The sequence below is a fragment of the Dromaius novaehollandiae genome, chromosome 7 (genome assembly GCF_036370855.1).
Source record: "Dromaius novaehollandiae isolate bDroNov1 chromosome 7, bDroNov1.hap1, whole genome shotgun sequence".
Lineage (NCBI taxonomy): Eukaryota > Metazoa > Chordata > Aves > Casuariiformes > Dromaiidae > Dromaius > Dromaius novaehollandiae.
This window is the reverse complement of record NC_088104.1, coordinates 47518793-47535957: the sequence shown is the minus strand read 5'-3', so window position 1 is coordinate 47535957 and position 17165 is coordinate 47518793. Positions and strand designations below refer to the sequence as shown.

The 17165-nt window shown below is 48.4% G+C and overlaps 1 protein-coding gene across 4 annotated transcripts in view; it reads right to left on the bottom strand.

The window, feature by feature from the left end:
- The window catches only part of LOC112990876 (uncharacterized), a 46075-nt gene extending 32890 nt beyond the window's left edge, over positions 1 to 13185 (bottom strand). For 3 of the 4 annotated variants that reach the window (XM_064515490.1, XM_026112904.2, XM_064515491.1), the window contains exons 1-2: positions 13019 to 13185; positions 7044 to 7228 (exon numbers count right to left, since the gene is read on the bottom strand). In XM_064515490.1, the coding sequence (XP_064371560.1) occupies positions 7044 to 7228; positions 13019 to 13059 (226 nt within the window). In that variant the 5' untranslated portion in view covers positions 13060 to 13185. Of the gene's footprint in view, positions 1 to 7043; positions 7229 to 13018 lie in introns of those variants that run through there. The other variant, XM_064515493.1, reaches the window with a different exon arrangement.
- Between the last annotated feature and the right edge of the window lie 3980 nt (positions 13186 to 17165).

The following is a 17165-nucleotide window of genomic DNA, read 5'->3' as shown; positions in this document are numbered from 1 at the left end:
GGAGCTCTGCCATGCTTAAGGGCTGGAATCTCAGATACTACAAGACTGTGCTTTTGACAGACATCCGTTTACTGCAGTCTTGAATGAAGAGTTGAAAGAGGAGGCTGTATGCAAGACTGGACGAAAATGGGGAGGGAAAGATAGCAGAGAAAGACATCCAATTTCTCTTCTCTAGTCATCCCTGCTTTCAGAAGCAATAGGTCTATCTGCTGCCACAAAGATTTGAATATCTGCTCCAAAGACAGGAAGCCAAGAGGAATCTCAGCCTTGGATGAGCTTTTTTGTACAAACTATTTTTCTTGCAAGAAAAACCTCTAACAGTACATGGGATTTTACTTTTACTTTTTTACTTTTTAACCTATGACACAGCCTGTGCAGGCAATGTCCAGGATCATCCATAGACATCTGACTCCCTGTTGAACTGGTTATAACCCTGTACTTGGGCTCTGTGTAGACTATATTAACACTTCTGCCTGGGAAAAAGGGAAATTGCCTTCACTCACTAGAAATGCTTGGAAAGAAGAGCTCTTTTTCAATATGGTACCAATTAAAGTTGCCTGGAGACAAGGCAGTGAGCTTGGGTTGCTGAAGGAAAGGGAGGCCTAGGTACAAGGGACAGGGGAGCTCACTGAAGGAAGCTACAGTCTCCGTCTGCTGCTGCAGGAGAGGAGCCCTGCAAGAGGTGAAAAGGTGAGAGTAAGAAAACCAAACTCAAAATCATGGCACAAGGGCTTTTGCAATCTCTGTGAAATGCCTGATGTGATACACCACAAGCAGCGTGCAGCAATTTGCAGATGACACAGCAGTTCATCAGGCAGAGCCAGAATCCAATTCGACCTTGATAAATTGGTGAAACGATCTGAATTCAAACAAAATGAATTTCAGGGCAGACATGGACAAAGTGAGGAAGGGGAGAAAATCAAATGGACTGTGCCCAAATGGATATAATTGGCCTATTAGAACAGGTCTCCAGGACAAGGATGGGTCTCCAGCTGAATGTGAATCCATGCAACAATGATTTCTTTTCCAAAGCAAGTCTCATGCTGGGAAGGTGTGTGCTGAACATGTCAGGGGGAACTGCTCTTGCTCAGAGGTGAAGAGGCCCCAGCTGCAGTGCAGTGCCCAGTCCTGGGGTGGAAGAGACATCCACTGGCTGGACAGAGCCTCTGGAGAGCCCAGAGGGACAGGTCTACAAGCCTGGCATGGGGCAAAATCTAAAGGAACTGAGTTTATTTAGTCTGGAGGAGAGAAGACATAAGAGCCTTCAAGCATAGAGGGATGCTGTCAGCTTTCTGCCCATCCCATTCTCTGCTGGCATCTCCCTATATGCAGCTTAAGCAGGGTCCACTGGCCCGCTCTGTTGAGCACAAGACTCCAGAGATGAAAAATGTCTGTCTTTGCCCCATATTTCCTGACCCGCACCCCATGCCATGCACGCACAAGATGCTATACCTCTCCTAGCTGCAGGAGTCTCCCTTATCCACAATTACTGCTCTGCAGTGTTTAAGTAACTGCTTTAGTAACCAGACTGTGAAAATAATACCTGGCAGTATTTCAGGCTTTATTTACACTGCAGCCTGAAGTTCACATCCTGTCGGTTGGTAGTGGAGTGTGATGATCAGATGCCCCTGATCAGAGATCTACTGCCTGCTCTGCATGGCTGTTCTTTCCATCCTACCTGGTACATAATCTCAGACATGTGCTGGGTGCTACAAAGTCCTGTCATATTAATAAGGGTTGATTGCTGCCTTTTCTTTGAACATCAACAAGGAAAGCAATGGAGGTTAATGTGGTGCCAGCACTGTCTTGCAGGAGGACAGAAGGACCTGTTCCATCCCAAACATAGCAAAAGCATCACATCTTCTTTTCATGATATTAGGTTGCCTGTCAGCAAGGACCCATTCACGCTTCCCTGCATTTCACTGACAAGCAGTGAATGAATCCTATTTCCCAGGTCTGTCCCTCAGATAGCAGACACCAGAGGAAAAGGCATTTGGAAATGGTTGTTCTTAGTTCATCTTCACCTCTGAAGAGCCCAACAATGTCCAAAGCACATACAATGCTATGCACAGAGCAATTACTTATCTCATGTGAAGGCAGCCAGGTCAGCATGCTTTCACTGCACAGCAAAGCAACTGTTGGCGAACATGACAGATTGTATCTGTGTAATTACTGCAGGCACTATGTAGATTTAGCTCAGGTCCTATATCAGAGGTGCTCAACCCCCCAAAAGCTCACCTTGAGGGGGCCAGGCCTGTTTAACTTCAGAGGACTCTGAAAACTCTGACTCCTCTGCCTCCTAAAAAATGGTTCACAGAAACAGTGAATCCACAGGAAAGTAGAGGGGGCACACTGGGTAGCCAGTGAGGCTGGTACCAAAGGGATTCCCTGCAGTCTCCTCAAACCTAGACAGCGACACAGCTCTGCTCATATTCACAGCAGCAAAAGCCTTCAACACCTGAGACAGGGGCTGCAAGAAATATGGGGAGACTGCATTCATGACAGATTTCATCATGGTTTCCTGCATAGAAGAGAGCAAAGAGAGTCTCCTTGTGTCCCCCTCACTTCCTTCAGGGTCCTCCTCCAAGGAAAGACCTCCTGGGCCACAGCCTTTCTAACCCAGCCACAGTCACTGGGTACTGGTATGGGCTCAGGGTACTGTTGCAGGCTGTGAGAAATGCTGAGAGCCAGCAGCAGTCGTTAACTAGAAGATCTGCCAGAGGTGCTTGGGGACCAGCGAAAACCATGAGAGAGGCCAGGCCAGCACCCATGACTGATCAGCCATCATCATCAGGATGAGGACCCACCCTGCACACAGCTGTACTGTGTAGTATGCTAGCGCCCCAAAGCCCCCAAGTCTTACATGGAGGCAACGCAGTGCTGTGACTGTCCCATTGCATAGGGAAAGCTGTTTGAGGCTGAGGAGTGAGTTAGCGAGTGTTTGCACTAACACACTCTAGTGATGAAGGCTGCAGGGATTTAAAATGGTAAGAGAAGAGGGGTCACCGCACTGGTCCTCCCAGTCTGCTCTCCTTTATGAACCATTGCAAAAGCGGTTTCCTTGAACTCCTGTAATCCAGCACTATGGGTCAGCGACACTGAGGATGGACCAGCACTGGACTATGCACTCCAGGGGCTGGCAGCCACATCTGTTAGCCTTGCACTTCCCAAACTGTAGAGCTGCCCCTCTACCACAGCGCTCCGGCCAACCGGCCCTGTGCAGGGAAGGAGAAGTCGGGCCCCAGCTGGGTGCTTTCCAGCCATGTTTCCCTTCTCTCGTACCATCCCCACCACAGCGCTCTGGGGCTTGCCCTTCAGGAGCTCTCCCTCTGAGCACGTGGTACACATGACAGGAAAGGAGACACCCTAATCTATGTCCACGTGTCCTTTACCCTCCAGTCTCTCCAGTAAGGGGTTATTTCAGAGCTGTTATCTCACCTCCTGCTTTTCACGGGGCCACTCCTTCCCCTCCGCTTTGCCTTGCAGAGCACAGATCAACCTACAGCCTCTATAGACTTTGGGGTGGATGCTTCTCTGGTCCTTTGTCAGGGCCCTATCTTGCAAAGATATCCAGGGCCTGTGAGGCTGCCCCACAGCTTTAGGGCTGCTTTCCAGGAGAGCATAGAAGAGACTAAACTTAAAGACCTAGGGTTAAAGTCTAAACTCATTATTTTTTCCACCTTCATGCAAGTGACCGACATGGTTACCTAACTTCTCCTCCACTAGCCTACAGGCTCTGGGCACGTGCTCTGGTTCTCACCTGAAAAACCAGCTCTGCAGGACAGATTCCACAATTAAAGCCTCAAACCTGAGCTACAGCTTCAGGAGTATGAGCTGATCCATCAGCAATCCCAAGGCCTGGGAAATGTTCCTTAGTGGTGCATGGTGTGAACACATTAGCACAAAAATTCCCTGTGCTATGGCTGGGATGAAAGGGTGACCAGGAGGTCTGTACACCCAGGATAGCTCCGCACATAGTGCAGATCCCTTTGCAGGTATTTGTCTTGCTCATAACAGCAGTGCCGCATCTGTTGATGTACAGTGGATGCAAGTGATCCCACCTCCCCCAGGTTGGGTTCAATGTCAAGGACTGCAGAAAGACTAGAAGCCTTCAGCACAAATGTTTTCATCAGCAGTAACTACCTCAGATACATCAGTTGCTGCTGAATGTCCAGTCTGCCTTCATTCCTGTAGGGCAGTCACACACACAGCCTGTGGGCAGAAGGAAGGGGGCTGCATTCACATGTGCGAAAAATACACCAAAAAGCTCCCAGTTCCGAGGGCAGAAGTGAAAAAGCAGTGCTGTCTAGCCACAGTCACTTTCCTGAATGTGGTTGTTGCCCTTTACTAGGGATCTACACAACGGCTGGCAAGCGGCAGGGCTTCAAAAGGAGGCAAACACAAAGAGTGGTTTCCCAGGCACATCAGCTTAACCTTTCATCCTGCAAAAGTGCATTGGGGTCTCTGCGTACAAAGCATCGCAATCAGTCTCATAAAAATGCTCATTAGAGAAACTGAACATATCCATCACAGCTCAACCTAGCAGGGCACGGGAGGTAAACGCAGCAGCAAACCACCAACAAGTAAGAGACTCTGAGGAAGCAAGAGGAGAGAAGTGAACCAAATAAATGACATACTGAACAAATGCCTTTAGAGTAGTCTTGTTTAACCTGTCATCTGCAAGGCATCAGAGGGTGACATAGAGAACAGCCCTATGTAACTATTCCTGCCCTTGATTACCCAAGAGACAGACATACCAGCCCATGGATCCCTGGGTTTTTGATTTTATTTAATTATAAAAAATACAATTCCAGTTAGATGAGGGAAATGTTACTGTTCAGCAAAAGCACACCATATTATCTATCACTTCCTTCTTTAACAAGTGCTGGTAAGAGTGAGACACAGGAAAGTTTTTGGAAAAAAAGGAGAGTGTTACAAAAAAATAAACTGAGAAATTATGTAGGATATTTCAACTGCTAGACAGGTACCCAAGCTATTCACCTCCACCCATGGTGCCATTTCTCTGCTGGACTACATCCTTTCCACAAGTGATGGGGACAGGGCTCTCTACTCTCTGCTCTGCTCCTGACTCCTTGTGCAGCCCCTGGCAAATCACTTCATCTTCCTGCTTTCCACCATCTGCAGCTCACAGTTCCCCCTCATGAAAGCCACACACACCCCAGCTCTCCTACCACGTCATTTTGTACAATGCAAGGCTTGCACAGCTGGGGACACTCCACACTAAACCCACACTTGCAACGAGGTGAAATCCAGCAATCAACTTTTTGGCTGAGCTTCGCTGTACAATCCAAAGTGCTCTGTTCCTGTTCCACCCCAAATCACAACTCTCAGTGAGAGCATCAGAAACATTGCTGGATTAACACAGACTGTCAGCATGGGGCAGAAGAAATGCATTAATTTCCAAAGGCCCCATATACCAGGAAACACTGCTTAAAACAAAACCCAAAACCAGGTAGGTAGCACACAGCAAAAATACTGATGGCATTTCCTGCAACCTGGTTGCCAGTAATTGAAAGCAGGCAGGAGCAAGTTGCATTTCCTTTTCTTCCTGTGGTATTTCAGAAAAGAAGAGGGAAGGGAGCAGTTTAAAAGACTTTCAGAAAAATCTTTCCACACAGAGAACTCCTCTTTTGCCCTCCGTGTCCCAAGTAGTCTCCTGCAATGTCCCTCCTGAGACCCAAGTGACCCAAGAGCCAACCAGATGGGCTGTGCCCACCTCACCCAGACTCCAGAAAACCCCTGCCCAGGCCTCTCTTCCCACTGGTAAAGGTGAGCTATCAACCAACCTCCACCTGCAAATACAACACCCAGTTGAAATCCCTGAGACTGCACTAGGGCCATGGCTCAGGCCATCAGACACCATTGCAGGCACTGCCATGACAACCAGCTCATTGAAAACTCTGCCTTTTGGAACATGGCAAAGGGAAGAGACCTGCCCCTGGACACACTAAGCCCCAGGAGCCTTAGGAAGGAGAGAAATGCTGAAAAAGACATTTCAAGTGAAGAGAAAGCAGAGGCAGGAACCCTAACGCTAATATTTTCTCTGCGTTGGACTTGAGGTATCAAACAGCTACAGCTGGCCAGACTACCTTCCCTAGTCGCAGAGAAAGAAAAGCCACTCAGGTCAACATCAGTAGAAACTTCCCCACCCAGCAAAGTTAGATATATCATTTCAGGTTGAGCTAAAATGTCTTATCTAACTTAAAATGAAGTGTTTATTTTTCCTTTTTCTTTCAGAAATATTTGTTTCATACATAAATGTGAAACAATGGTTCTTCAATAAGGAAAGAAATGTTTGGTTTAAAAAAAGAAAGTCAAAGCTAAGCACTGACATCTCCAATCTCATTCTGAAACTGTGTGAACAATTTCAGAGAAAATTATGGCTCTCCCCTCCACCATTCCCAGGGCTAAACCTACTCCCAAATCCCATCAGAATGCAGAACTATGCTTAGCTCAGCTGCATTTTTCAGCAAATTGTTTTTAAAACATTGCCTGACTTTCCCAAGGATGTTGCTTTTCAGACACATCAGGCACCCGTCACTGACTGCAGAGGATTAAAACTGGGTGTGCAGAACCCAAAAATGAAGGTGATACCTTTCAGATGGGACATGGGTACGAAGTGGGACATAGCAGCAGATGGAGGTCTAGGGGGTAGATGTCCCATGATCGCAACACCTCCCAATAGGCTTTGCCAACCCCTCCACACGACCACATCCTGGACACATGGCACTTTCCTTCCCAGTGCCCCAAGATGCTTTCAGGTCACCACCTCAGCTAAAATACATTTCAGGCCTAAAGATGTAATATTGATGCATTAATACACGAGATTCTGGCATTACAACTCATCATTATCTTATCTTCAGAGGACACAATCCTCCATCCCATGGCAAATGTTGCTCAGGGTGGAATGTGGGCAGTGCAAGGGGGATTGAGACCCAGGAGCTTTTCCAAGTGCTGTGGAGCTGGCAACAGCTCCCCATCTCAGCAGAGTCAACCCTTGCAACACCAGCCCAGACACTCACCCATGAAGTAGCTCTTCACCTTCAGGTATCCCACAGCCAGTCGGAGGATGGAGAGTTTATCGAGCCTGGTGCGTACATCTTCAGGGAAGGGCAGCAAGCCAGTCAGCTTGTTCAGCTCCTGGTTGAGCCGGTCTCGATGCCGTTTGGAGGGATTGGACTTCACACACTCAAGTGGTGTTTTGGGGCTGGAAAAAGCCAAAGAGAGTGTAATCAAATGGGCCTGTCCAACGGGCCATTTCCAAACCCAGCACGGACCTTACTGCAGTAGCAATGACAGTAAAACATCAGGCGGCCAAAGTAACACTGCATGGCAGCAAGGACAACCTCCAGCAAGTCTGCCAGACGATGGCTGGGGGAGATACAGCCACCTTAAAGAGACACCTTGTGCAGCCCCAGGTACAATGTCCTCCAGCTGGAGCAGGGGGTGACCCTCAGATGGGCAACTTAATGTGCAGCCTGACTCAGGTAGCTCAGCTGGACACAACAGCCTCGCTCCCATTTCTGCTCCCAATGCTGAGCCTTGGCAGGGAAAGGGACACTGAGGCCAAAGACCTACAAGCCCTCACAGCATCTCCTGGAGGTCTAGTTAGACCTCCTCCATCCATGCCCTACTCTGCTTGCCTTTGCTCCTCTTTCTCTCAGCAGATACCCTACCTATTCAGCTGGTCCCTCCTCGGTCACACTCCACATGCTCAGATTAGGTCCTCACAATGGCAAGCGTTAACCTGAACTATTCACAGGATTCACGTCAGCCACTGCCTTTGCCCAGGGTCTGACTGGCCTTTCTCCAGGCCTTGGCAATAAGCACACTGGCAAATAACAAGCATGGAAAGAGGGAAGATTTAGAAAGATTTTTATTTGAATTTCTTTCAATTAGTTCCCTCTAAGTTTCGCCCCCACAAGCACATTTATCATCATAGGTAGAAGGAAGCTCCATACCTGGAGCTTAGCAACCAGGTAACAAAAATGAACCCTCTTTTCTTTACTCAAAAATCAGAGAGTGTCTGACTGCTCAGAGCCTGACTCCATCATTATTCATTAACTAATGTTACAAAGAGGAATACATGTGAAAGTCAATGGCAGCACTTGGGAAAAAAGATACTACAGGCACAGCACTTAGAAAACCACCTCTTTTTTAATGTAGAGTTTTATTTGTTTTCTTCCAACTTTCTGATTTCTGACCCTTTCAGATGGGCATTTCCAACCTAAAACATCTGATGCCAAACTTGGGCTCTAGGACCACCCCTCAGTCTGCAGAAATAGTTCATGAGAGCAGCTCTTTTCTCTTTTAAGCTGAGATAGGGACCTGTGTCCTTCAGCTGCTGTTATTTCACACAGTAGGACTGAAGTCACAGGCATAACAAAGTCAGTAACAGGTTAGTTAATGACTTTAATGAACCTGGGATTTCACCTTGTCATCTTGGGTTTTTAGGCTGAATTGAATTTCCCTGCTTGAAGAAAAACCATTTAGACTTCTTGGGAGTCTCCCCCTCTGTATTTGGTTAGATTGTGTTCCATAACATGTAGCCCATACTGTTTTGATGTAATTTGTCTAACCACAAATTCTCTCTCTGCCGATACCCTTGCTTCATAAGGTAGCTTCAGATAACAGGATCTGCCAGTCTTAGAAACAATTTAAGTTTTTTCCTCTAAAACTACTCTCAAATCTCATCTGGCAGGACTGCTTGTATGTGTGGCAAGAGAAGGAATGAGTATTAAATGAAATACAGCAAGGTGTCTGTTGAATTTTCATTGCAGAGATGTACCAAGGGGACTTCTAATCAGGGGTGGATAATTGTAGCATTTCTTCTGGAAAATTCAGTCGTGCTGTTTTGCAACGTGACTGTTGGGAGGGACATACCCTGCTTCTCAGAGAGGATAGGTACAACTCATTACTGAACTTGTCTGTACAAGCCAGGCAAAACATACTGGCATCAGTGTCTTTATGTATTCCATTAGCCAGCAGCTTAACAACCACTTTTGAAATCACAATCACTCATCAGGAAGGAAAAAAATGAAATAGCTATGGAACCTTGCCATCAGAAACAGAGATGAGCTCAAGAAAAAAAAGAAGAGAAAAACATAATTTTGACTTCTCAGATGCACTTTCAAGAAGAGTCCTCTGCACACTCACTATCCAAATACAGTCCACAAACACCCAGAAAGGTGAGGAAAAGGAAACCAGAGATGGGCAAGAAGCACGGCCCTTCACGGTGAGGGTGCAAATTCTGTAGAATGCAGCCCAGCAGCCCAGCATGGGGGCTTATGCTTTACATGTTGGCTAGAAGCTGGTGCCAAGACCACTGGAATCTTCATCTTTATGGGTGGCAGGCACCTGCTGAGTTTGCACCACACCACACCACACCACTTTCCCCTTTGCTTCAGACACTGCTTTTTAGCTACTGCATAGCTCCTTATAAGGGGAAGAACAGATGGATGATGCCTCTTGGAAGGGATGTTCAGAAAAAATAGGAAAAGAAACGAAAAGTATGAGAACTTCTGCTGTATATTAATAAGCCAGTAGACATCTGCATGCCATAGGGAGCAGTAAACAAAGAGTAAGGTGGCACACAGGCTGAGCAGAGGCATAACAGGGTCTCTTGGATCATCTGGCCAAACACTGAAAATGATCTGGCTGAGACACATGGTGTGACACAGCCAGCAATGAAGCTAAGGAGAGGAAAAGCGGAAGGGGTTAGAGGAGGACACTGCAACAGCTCTGTCCTTACGTGCACGCAGCCACAGCACACACTGTCCTTCATGGCCACCCTCAAGGGGACAGATGATGCAGAGGAGAAATCTCAAGGCACTGGTGAGGCTGCACTGCTCTTTCGGCAGCCCGTTTATGTGGGGAAGCACTGCACCCAAGGCAACCCCCTGAAGGCAGTGGCTTTGCAGGGCATCCTGCCCTTACAAAGGGCCCCATCTGTGCAGAGAGGGCAGCTCTGTCCCATTCATTCTGTCCCAGGCCTACCCAGAAGGGGAATGGCCTACCCAAGGGGAAACACTGGAAACACATTCCTCACAGAAGCAATACCAAGCAGCTGTCACAGGACATCGTTTAGGCTACTGCTTCCTAATGCTGCATTTGGCCCAACACATTGTCACGTGCATCTCATTGCCCATCCTTCTCCCCTACAGAGCAGGCCTCTATGATTCAATTCCTCCAGCTGGCCCAAACTTGGCCATGCAGATGCACAGTGGCATTTAGTGCTGAGTGAATGACCTTGGACGGAGATGTACAAACCTACTCAAGCGCATTCCCTTCTGATGCATCACCCAGGCACCCCTGTGGCAGTCATCACTCCTTTCAGTGATAAGAATCCAGCTCTTGCCCCAGTTGAAGCACATTTCCAGGAGACCGTACTCCATCAGTCTGCTTCAATCTGTAACTAAGCTGGAAGGGGACATCAAATGCAGCTGCTTCTTACGTGGCAGCATGTGAAACCCCTCAGAGTTAGTGCTAATGGCCTGCAGCAAGAACAGGACATGGGGACAGCAAACAGGCCCTTTGTGCGGCAGTCACATATAGAGTTCTCCATCTAAAAGACATCTGTACTTTTCCCTAATAACTGCTGACACAACTTCAAACATCCTCTTCTAACCCACAGCCCTTTTCAGCCTGAAGGACTGAAATTCAGTCCTAGCTGCTGCCACAAAATCTTGGCCAGAAGTGGGGTTACAAGCTATTCAGTAATGCTCTGTGGTTTATGGAGAAGCACCTGCACTGTAGCAAGGATGTCAGCGAGACAGGTACAGCTGATCTCTCCTATCTAGCAGGATGCTGGGTGAGAATCAGAAAAGTCAGTATTGCCTTTTGAACTATCCCACATCCCGTAGCATTTTTGCCAGCCCTTCACCCTTGCTATTTTCCTGCAGATTCAGAAGGAAACTATGCAGTTATCAACATAAATACCTTTATTCCCAGCAGGAAATACAGTAAGTCCTACCCCTTCCAGCAAAACTATATAGCCCTCCTCTCCTGCTTTAAGGTGGCTAAACAGAGTTCCTAGCAGAGAATCATGTCCTATAGATTTCAGTTCTCCAGGGCAAACACAACTCGTCTTTTTCCCTTAACCTTGCTTTCAAAGGAAAAAGGCCAATGTGATTTCATCACCTGATGCCACTGCTAAACAGCTTCTGCTGGCTCATCTCTAACAAATTTGTTTGCTCTCTGCTGGGAGTTTATGAAGTCCCCATGAGCTCTGCACAAGCCAGCAGTCAGGTCAAGGAAAACCCTGGCCCTCCATTACATGGACCTACTGAGGGAAAGGCATTGGCCTGAGCATAATCATGTTGGTAGGCACCAGAGAATCCCTACATGCAAGCGCTGAAGGAGACCATGTTTCCCCAGCTCTTTGAAAAAGTGAAGTTTGTCTACCTGAAAAGTGAAGTTGGTCTAGATCGGGATTTGTGTCCTGCCCAATCTATTTAAATTCCCTGTGTCTACGATCATCTCCATCCACACTGCCCAGCCACTCCTTCTTTGTAGGTCAAGGCACCAGCAGTCCCTGCCTTGCCCCAAGCACTGTGCGAGAATGTCCCAAGGAGCATTGCTCTCTGAGCATGATGTGTTGAATCCTTACAGCCAGCGCGGCAGCTTGATGCCTGCGCAAGAAGCAAGGAAAAGGCATTTTAAAGAGGCCCTAGCAGCTGTCCTATTTGTAGGAGTGGTGACACAGCACAGCATTATTCAATAGATATGGTACGAAACGCAGTGCAGCCATGCTGCAGAGTTCGTGATAAAGCTACTGAGAGCAAGCCAGTGACCCCTGTGTAAATTAGCACAAGCAGAGCTGCAAGGAAAGCTCTGCTCTAAATGGGGCAAAGGCTGTGACGCTTGCTGCAGTGTTGTTTTTCACCAGCTGCACTTTGAACGGGCAACTCAGCAGGAAGTTTACCACTTTTGCAAACTGGCAAACGCCTGGTGATATTACCTGGAAAAAAACCATCAGTTGGGGGTTGCCTGTGCTGAAATATTGCTTTTTTTTTTTCTTTTCTTTTTTTTTTTTTTTTTTTTTTTAAGCATCAAGCAAACTGCAAAGGAACCAAACAGCTCACTAACCCCATCTCCCCTTCCCACCAGGCTGGCCACACATCTTGCCTCCCGCACCCTTGTCTGTCTGACCCTCTCTCAGCAGGGATGTTGCACTTTAAGATCTGCCCAGTTGCAGAGGCAAGAAAATAATCTCCTCCATTTCCCAAGTTTGGCCCCCTAGTACCAGTGATCCAGCTCCCTGTCTCCTCTGCTCCAAAGCATGCCTTTCATGGTAAAATACATCTTCTCCTGCAACCTAAACGAGTCCAACCTAAACCCTTAGCTTGGCCACATCAGCCCCATTACAGGACAGGTGACCAGGAGAAAGATTTGAGACAGAGCAACCCTTCATATTTTGACACTTCTTTAAAAGTCCCTAATAATTACACAAGAAAGGCTCTGGCTCACATTCTTGCCATGTTCTTAGAAGGTGTGACACTCCCTTCTTCATGCCAGGCTCGGACTCAGCACTTCCCTCTCCCCCCCACCAGCTCCCAGAAATATACACCTATATCTACTACATACCTAATAACCTGAAGTCAAGACACTGATATGTCTTTGGAGCAGTTTGGGGGGGTTCAGGGGGGACCATGGGGTCCCAGAGCCACAAACTCCAGCCAGGCCTCGGGGGGGTCAGTATGCACTGGCTATTGAGCAATATATTGATTAGCTACTGAACATTAAGGTTCTTTAATTACATAATGATTGCAGTACTCTTGATTTACACAAGTGCCCCCCAGCACTGTAATCTAAGCAAGCCTGCAACTCAGCCCAGAGGATATCTGGGTATCTCAAACTCACAAACGAGCAGTGCCTTTGGGTTGCAGAGGGGAGGAGGATACCGGCCCCAGCTGCTTTTCCCACCCCAAAGCACCCCCCGGGGACAGGGTGGGGGGCTCCCAGGCAGCCCACTCCCCACCCCCATCCTTGCACCCACCTCTTCGGCACCGGCTTCTTCCTTTTCCGCCCGGCGTACATCCCGGGGCGGCGGCGGCAGCACCGACCGCTCGCACCGGCAGCGCCGAGCACCAGGCGGGCGGGCGGGCGGCGCGGGCACCGAGGGCGGCAGCGGCGCCGGGCGGGCGGGCCGGCGGGCGGCGCCCGGGGGAGGGCTTTAAGGAGGATCGCGGCGGGGAGGGCTCGGCACCGGCCGGCCCCCGACACTGCCCCGGTGCAGGGACCAGCGGCCCCGGGCACCGAGCCACAGGGCTCGGGAGACACTGCGGGACCCTCTTCCCCAAGGAGCCATTGTGCCCAAGGAGCCCCCATGCGGTCAAGGTACCCGCTGGGCCGCCATCCCCAGAGCCGCCGTGCCCGGGGGTCACTGTGAGGCCATTGTGCCCGGGGGGCCACCCTGCCACTATGCTGGGAAGTCACCACGGAGCCACCATGCTCAGAGCACCATCAAATCCTGGGAGCCACTGTGTGCAAAGGCCACCATGCCCACAGGCCACCATGCCTATAGGCCACCATGCCCAGTGTGCCGAGGCCCATCTGTGCACAGGCAGACAGGAGCCAAGGTAGGCTCAGAGGGGGTGGCAGGATTAGGGCACCAAGGGCAGGATTGGAGCCAGCCTTTAAAGTCCAGCAGGACAAGAAAACAGCTTCTTTGTCTCTGCAAGCTGAAGAAAAACAGGTTAGAGGAGCTGCTTGAAAGAGCTTTCTGCTGGGCTTCCTATTAACTGTCTGTGCCACTGAAATGACAAGTTTTGTGGGCGGGGGTGGCAGAGGCAGAAGGACATCTGAGGGGTAGGCAGAGTCAGAGAGCATGGGCACCTCTGCACATCTGGCAGCCACTCAAATGGATGTGCAAGACATCAGGGAGCTGACTTCTGATACAAGAGCTGAGAAGAACCAGGCAGGGCTGGCCACTTGCCCACTGCCTCATCTTCTGGCCACCGCCTTGGCCACCTTGCTTCTTGTCAGTCCAGCCGGGGTGGAAAGGTGAGGAACAGTAAAGCCAAGCTATTGCAACAGTGACATGAAAACAAGAACTTCCTCTGTCCACACCAGCCAATTCTTCATGCTCAGCCCTTATTGGTCCCTTCCCCATCGCTTAGTATGAGTGAAGAAGGAGGTCTCCCTCCAACCAGCAACCATGCCATGTAACTTTGAGCAACTTCTATCAGCAAAGTCTCCCCCTCCAGAATTTTTTTCATTAGATATATATAAATTTGCAGCGTGATTCCTCCTTTTTCCCTCAAAAGCTGACCACTTGAGAGCAGTTTCTGTGCACCTCTCCTGCTGCAATACCTTCAAGATACTGTTCACCAGCAACCTTGTGTTGCTGTTCTCCACATGCTTTGCTTCCTGGCTGCATTGTTACTCCCATGATGCACCCAACCACCCCCCAGTCCCATCCAGAGAAGACAGGCTGGTGCAGCCCGGGAGATGTAGTTCTGCTTGACAGCCTCAGCTGGAGAGACAACACGGAACTGGACCTGAATTACAGAAAAATGAAAAACTTGAAGAGGAAGTTGAGATGAAATTCTTCATTGTCCCACTTCATTGAATAAAATTCCCCTTTTTTCCAGCGATGCAGGTACACTTGGTTGCCATGACTCCAGGGTTTTGCAAGGAAACCCTCCCCATCTCCCTAAGCCTGATCTCCCCACTGGCAACACTCCAAGGACAGCCAGTCTGTTGCCTCTTGCTTTGCATTCATTTTTGTTAATGCTGCCCAAAGTTTGTGCTCTTCCACCCAAGAGCCGCCTTCAGCTGATGTTGTGAAAACAGGAAAGAAAGAGGCAACCAACCTATTGTAAATATAGTCAAACAAAAGAATAGTGCACCCAAAGGAGAGACTGTTAAAACAGACACAGAGACATTACATCTAACCATGGTTTGTTTTTTAACATACCAGTGTTTTACTACTAGCATTTGTTTTAAAAATCAAGCCTGCTAATGTTTAAGTGGCCTTGGCTTAACTGGGAAGACACCATGGTGGACAATCCACATGCTTTCATGACTTTGTCCATGGTACAGACAGCTATCTGTCATGGTACCAATTGGCCGTGTGGTGGGAGGTGAATCCGTCTCACGAGACAGCCTTTTTAAAAAATTTCTGCAGTAAAGGGTTGCAGGCTGAGGCACCAGCTATGGCTAGGTTTCCTAGTCACAGCAATAACAGAAATTTGGCCATGTGGGGTTAGACCAAAGAGCCATCTTGCCCAGTATCCTGTACTCAGTAGTGGCCACAGCAGTTGCCCCAGGAAGAGTAAGAACGAGGCAAGCAGATTTGTTACTTCCCCAGAGTACTTTCCCAATCTCCAGCTACACTCATCCTAGGGGATTTCCTCAGCCAGACATGGTTTTTATCTAGTAACGCTCTTCCAGGCTCCCCTTGAACCCACACAAACTTTTAGCACCACAATATCCTTTGGCAATGAATTCCCCAACCACCACTACACAAAAAAACATCTCCTTTGATCTGTTTTTAGATCCTACTTTCCAAAAGCTAACTCCTGTGCTGGAAAAGACTGAGCAGCCAGTCCCTGCCTAGTCTTTCCAAGACACTCAAACCCAGACCTCTGTAGCATCTCCCCTAAGTTTCTCTTTTCCCAGTTGGAAAGTCCCAGCTCACTTAGTCATTTCATGCCAGATCTTTGATCATCCTTGTTTGCCCTCCTCTGAACCTTTTCTTGTTCTATCATATCATTCTTAAGATGGGGAAGACTGTGAAAAAACTGTGGATTTATACAGGTGCCAAATGATATTCTTTGTTTTCCTCTCTCTTCCTTTCCTTACAGTTTTTCCTTTCTGGATCCTTGCTGAGTTGACAAATTCATGGAGATGTCTTCCATAAGCCCAAGATCTCACTCCTGAGTGGTAAAGCTCAGCTCAGAACCCTTTGTTTTACGTACACAGTTGGGATTGCTTTTTCCCACTTGCATTGCTTTACAATTATCTACACTGAATGGCACCTGCTATTTTATTGCAAGGGCATTTGGTCCTATAAGATCCCTTTGAATTCTCCATAGTCTGCTCTCATCCTCACCATGACAAGTAACTTCTACCACCAGCAAAGCCAGTAACCTCACCACTCACTCTCTTTTCAGGGCATCTACATTGAATAGCACAGGTTCCGAACCCAATCCCTGCAGAGCTTGACCTCCTTGCACTGTGAGAACAGCTCTTTTATTCATGCAGCCAAAAGCCTGGCTGTTCTGGCATCTCCCCTTGCTTAATGTGCATGCTCCTAGGTAAGACAATAGGGCCTGGTTCAGTTTCTGAACTGGCAACTCATCTCTTTGAGTCACCTGCAGTGATTTAGGGAGGGGGTCTCCCCAAAGTGTTTTTCAGGGCAAGCACCTCTCTCTGAGCAATCCCTTCCTTCCTGGGTGGTGGAGGGCATAGTGAGACCAGGCAGGGAAGGGTCCATCTCATTCAGATCTAAAGCCGCACATGTACAGAAGAGCACAGAATCATGGTCCTCGAGAGACAGTGTGTTTCCCACACTGATGACCTTTTCAGCATTCCGACACAGTCCAAAAAGCTCCACTGCCAGGGCTTTCAGAGCCTCTGTAGAGTTCTTCCCAGCATTTCACTGCACTGTCACTGGAGAGATTTGCCTGACACGCCAATGTGTTAGAGACAGAGCTGTTAGGGATAATGTGATCACTTCCTGCCAAGGGGCAAAGCAGAAGTAGCAAATGGTATCAGAAGGATTGCAGCAAAAGCATCCAATGTCAGCGGAGGTGATGTTAGAGTTTGATAAATAGTGTGTTAGTACACTTGTTCATGACCTTCCAGACCAGGGATCTGGTAACTTAGCCAGAGTATAAGCTCTTTAATAAGGTGGGCAAAGATTCAGCTCAACCGTGGAAATTTCACTTCAGTATCACTATCAAGCAGGGAAGGGAAACCATGAGAGGAAGCTGGCACAGCCACCAGCATCCCTGGCTGCCCAGCTACTCAGGTGTCTCAGAGTGACAGGCAAGGCTAAGGGAAGACAGCTTTCAGAGCCCATGAAACACCCCCAGATTTAGGAACTCCTGGCACAATCTCTTGCTCAGCCAAGTCCCTCCATCCCCTTCTTGCCCCTGATGCTCTTCTCCTAGACTTCTCCTCTCCAGCTCCTACAA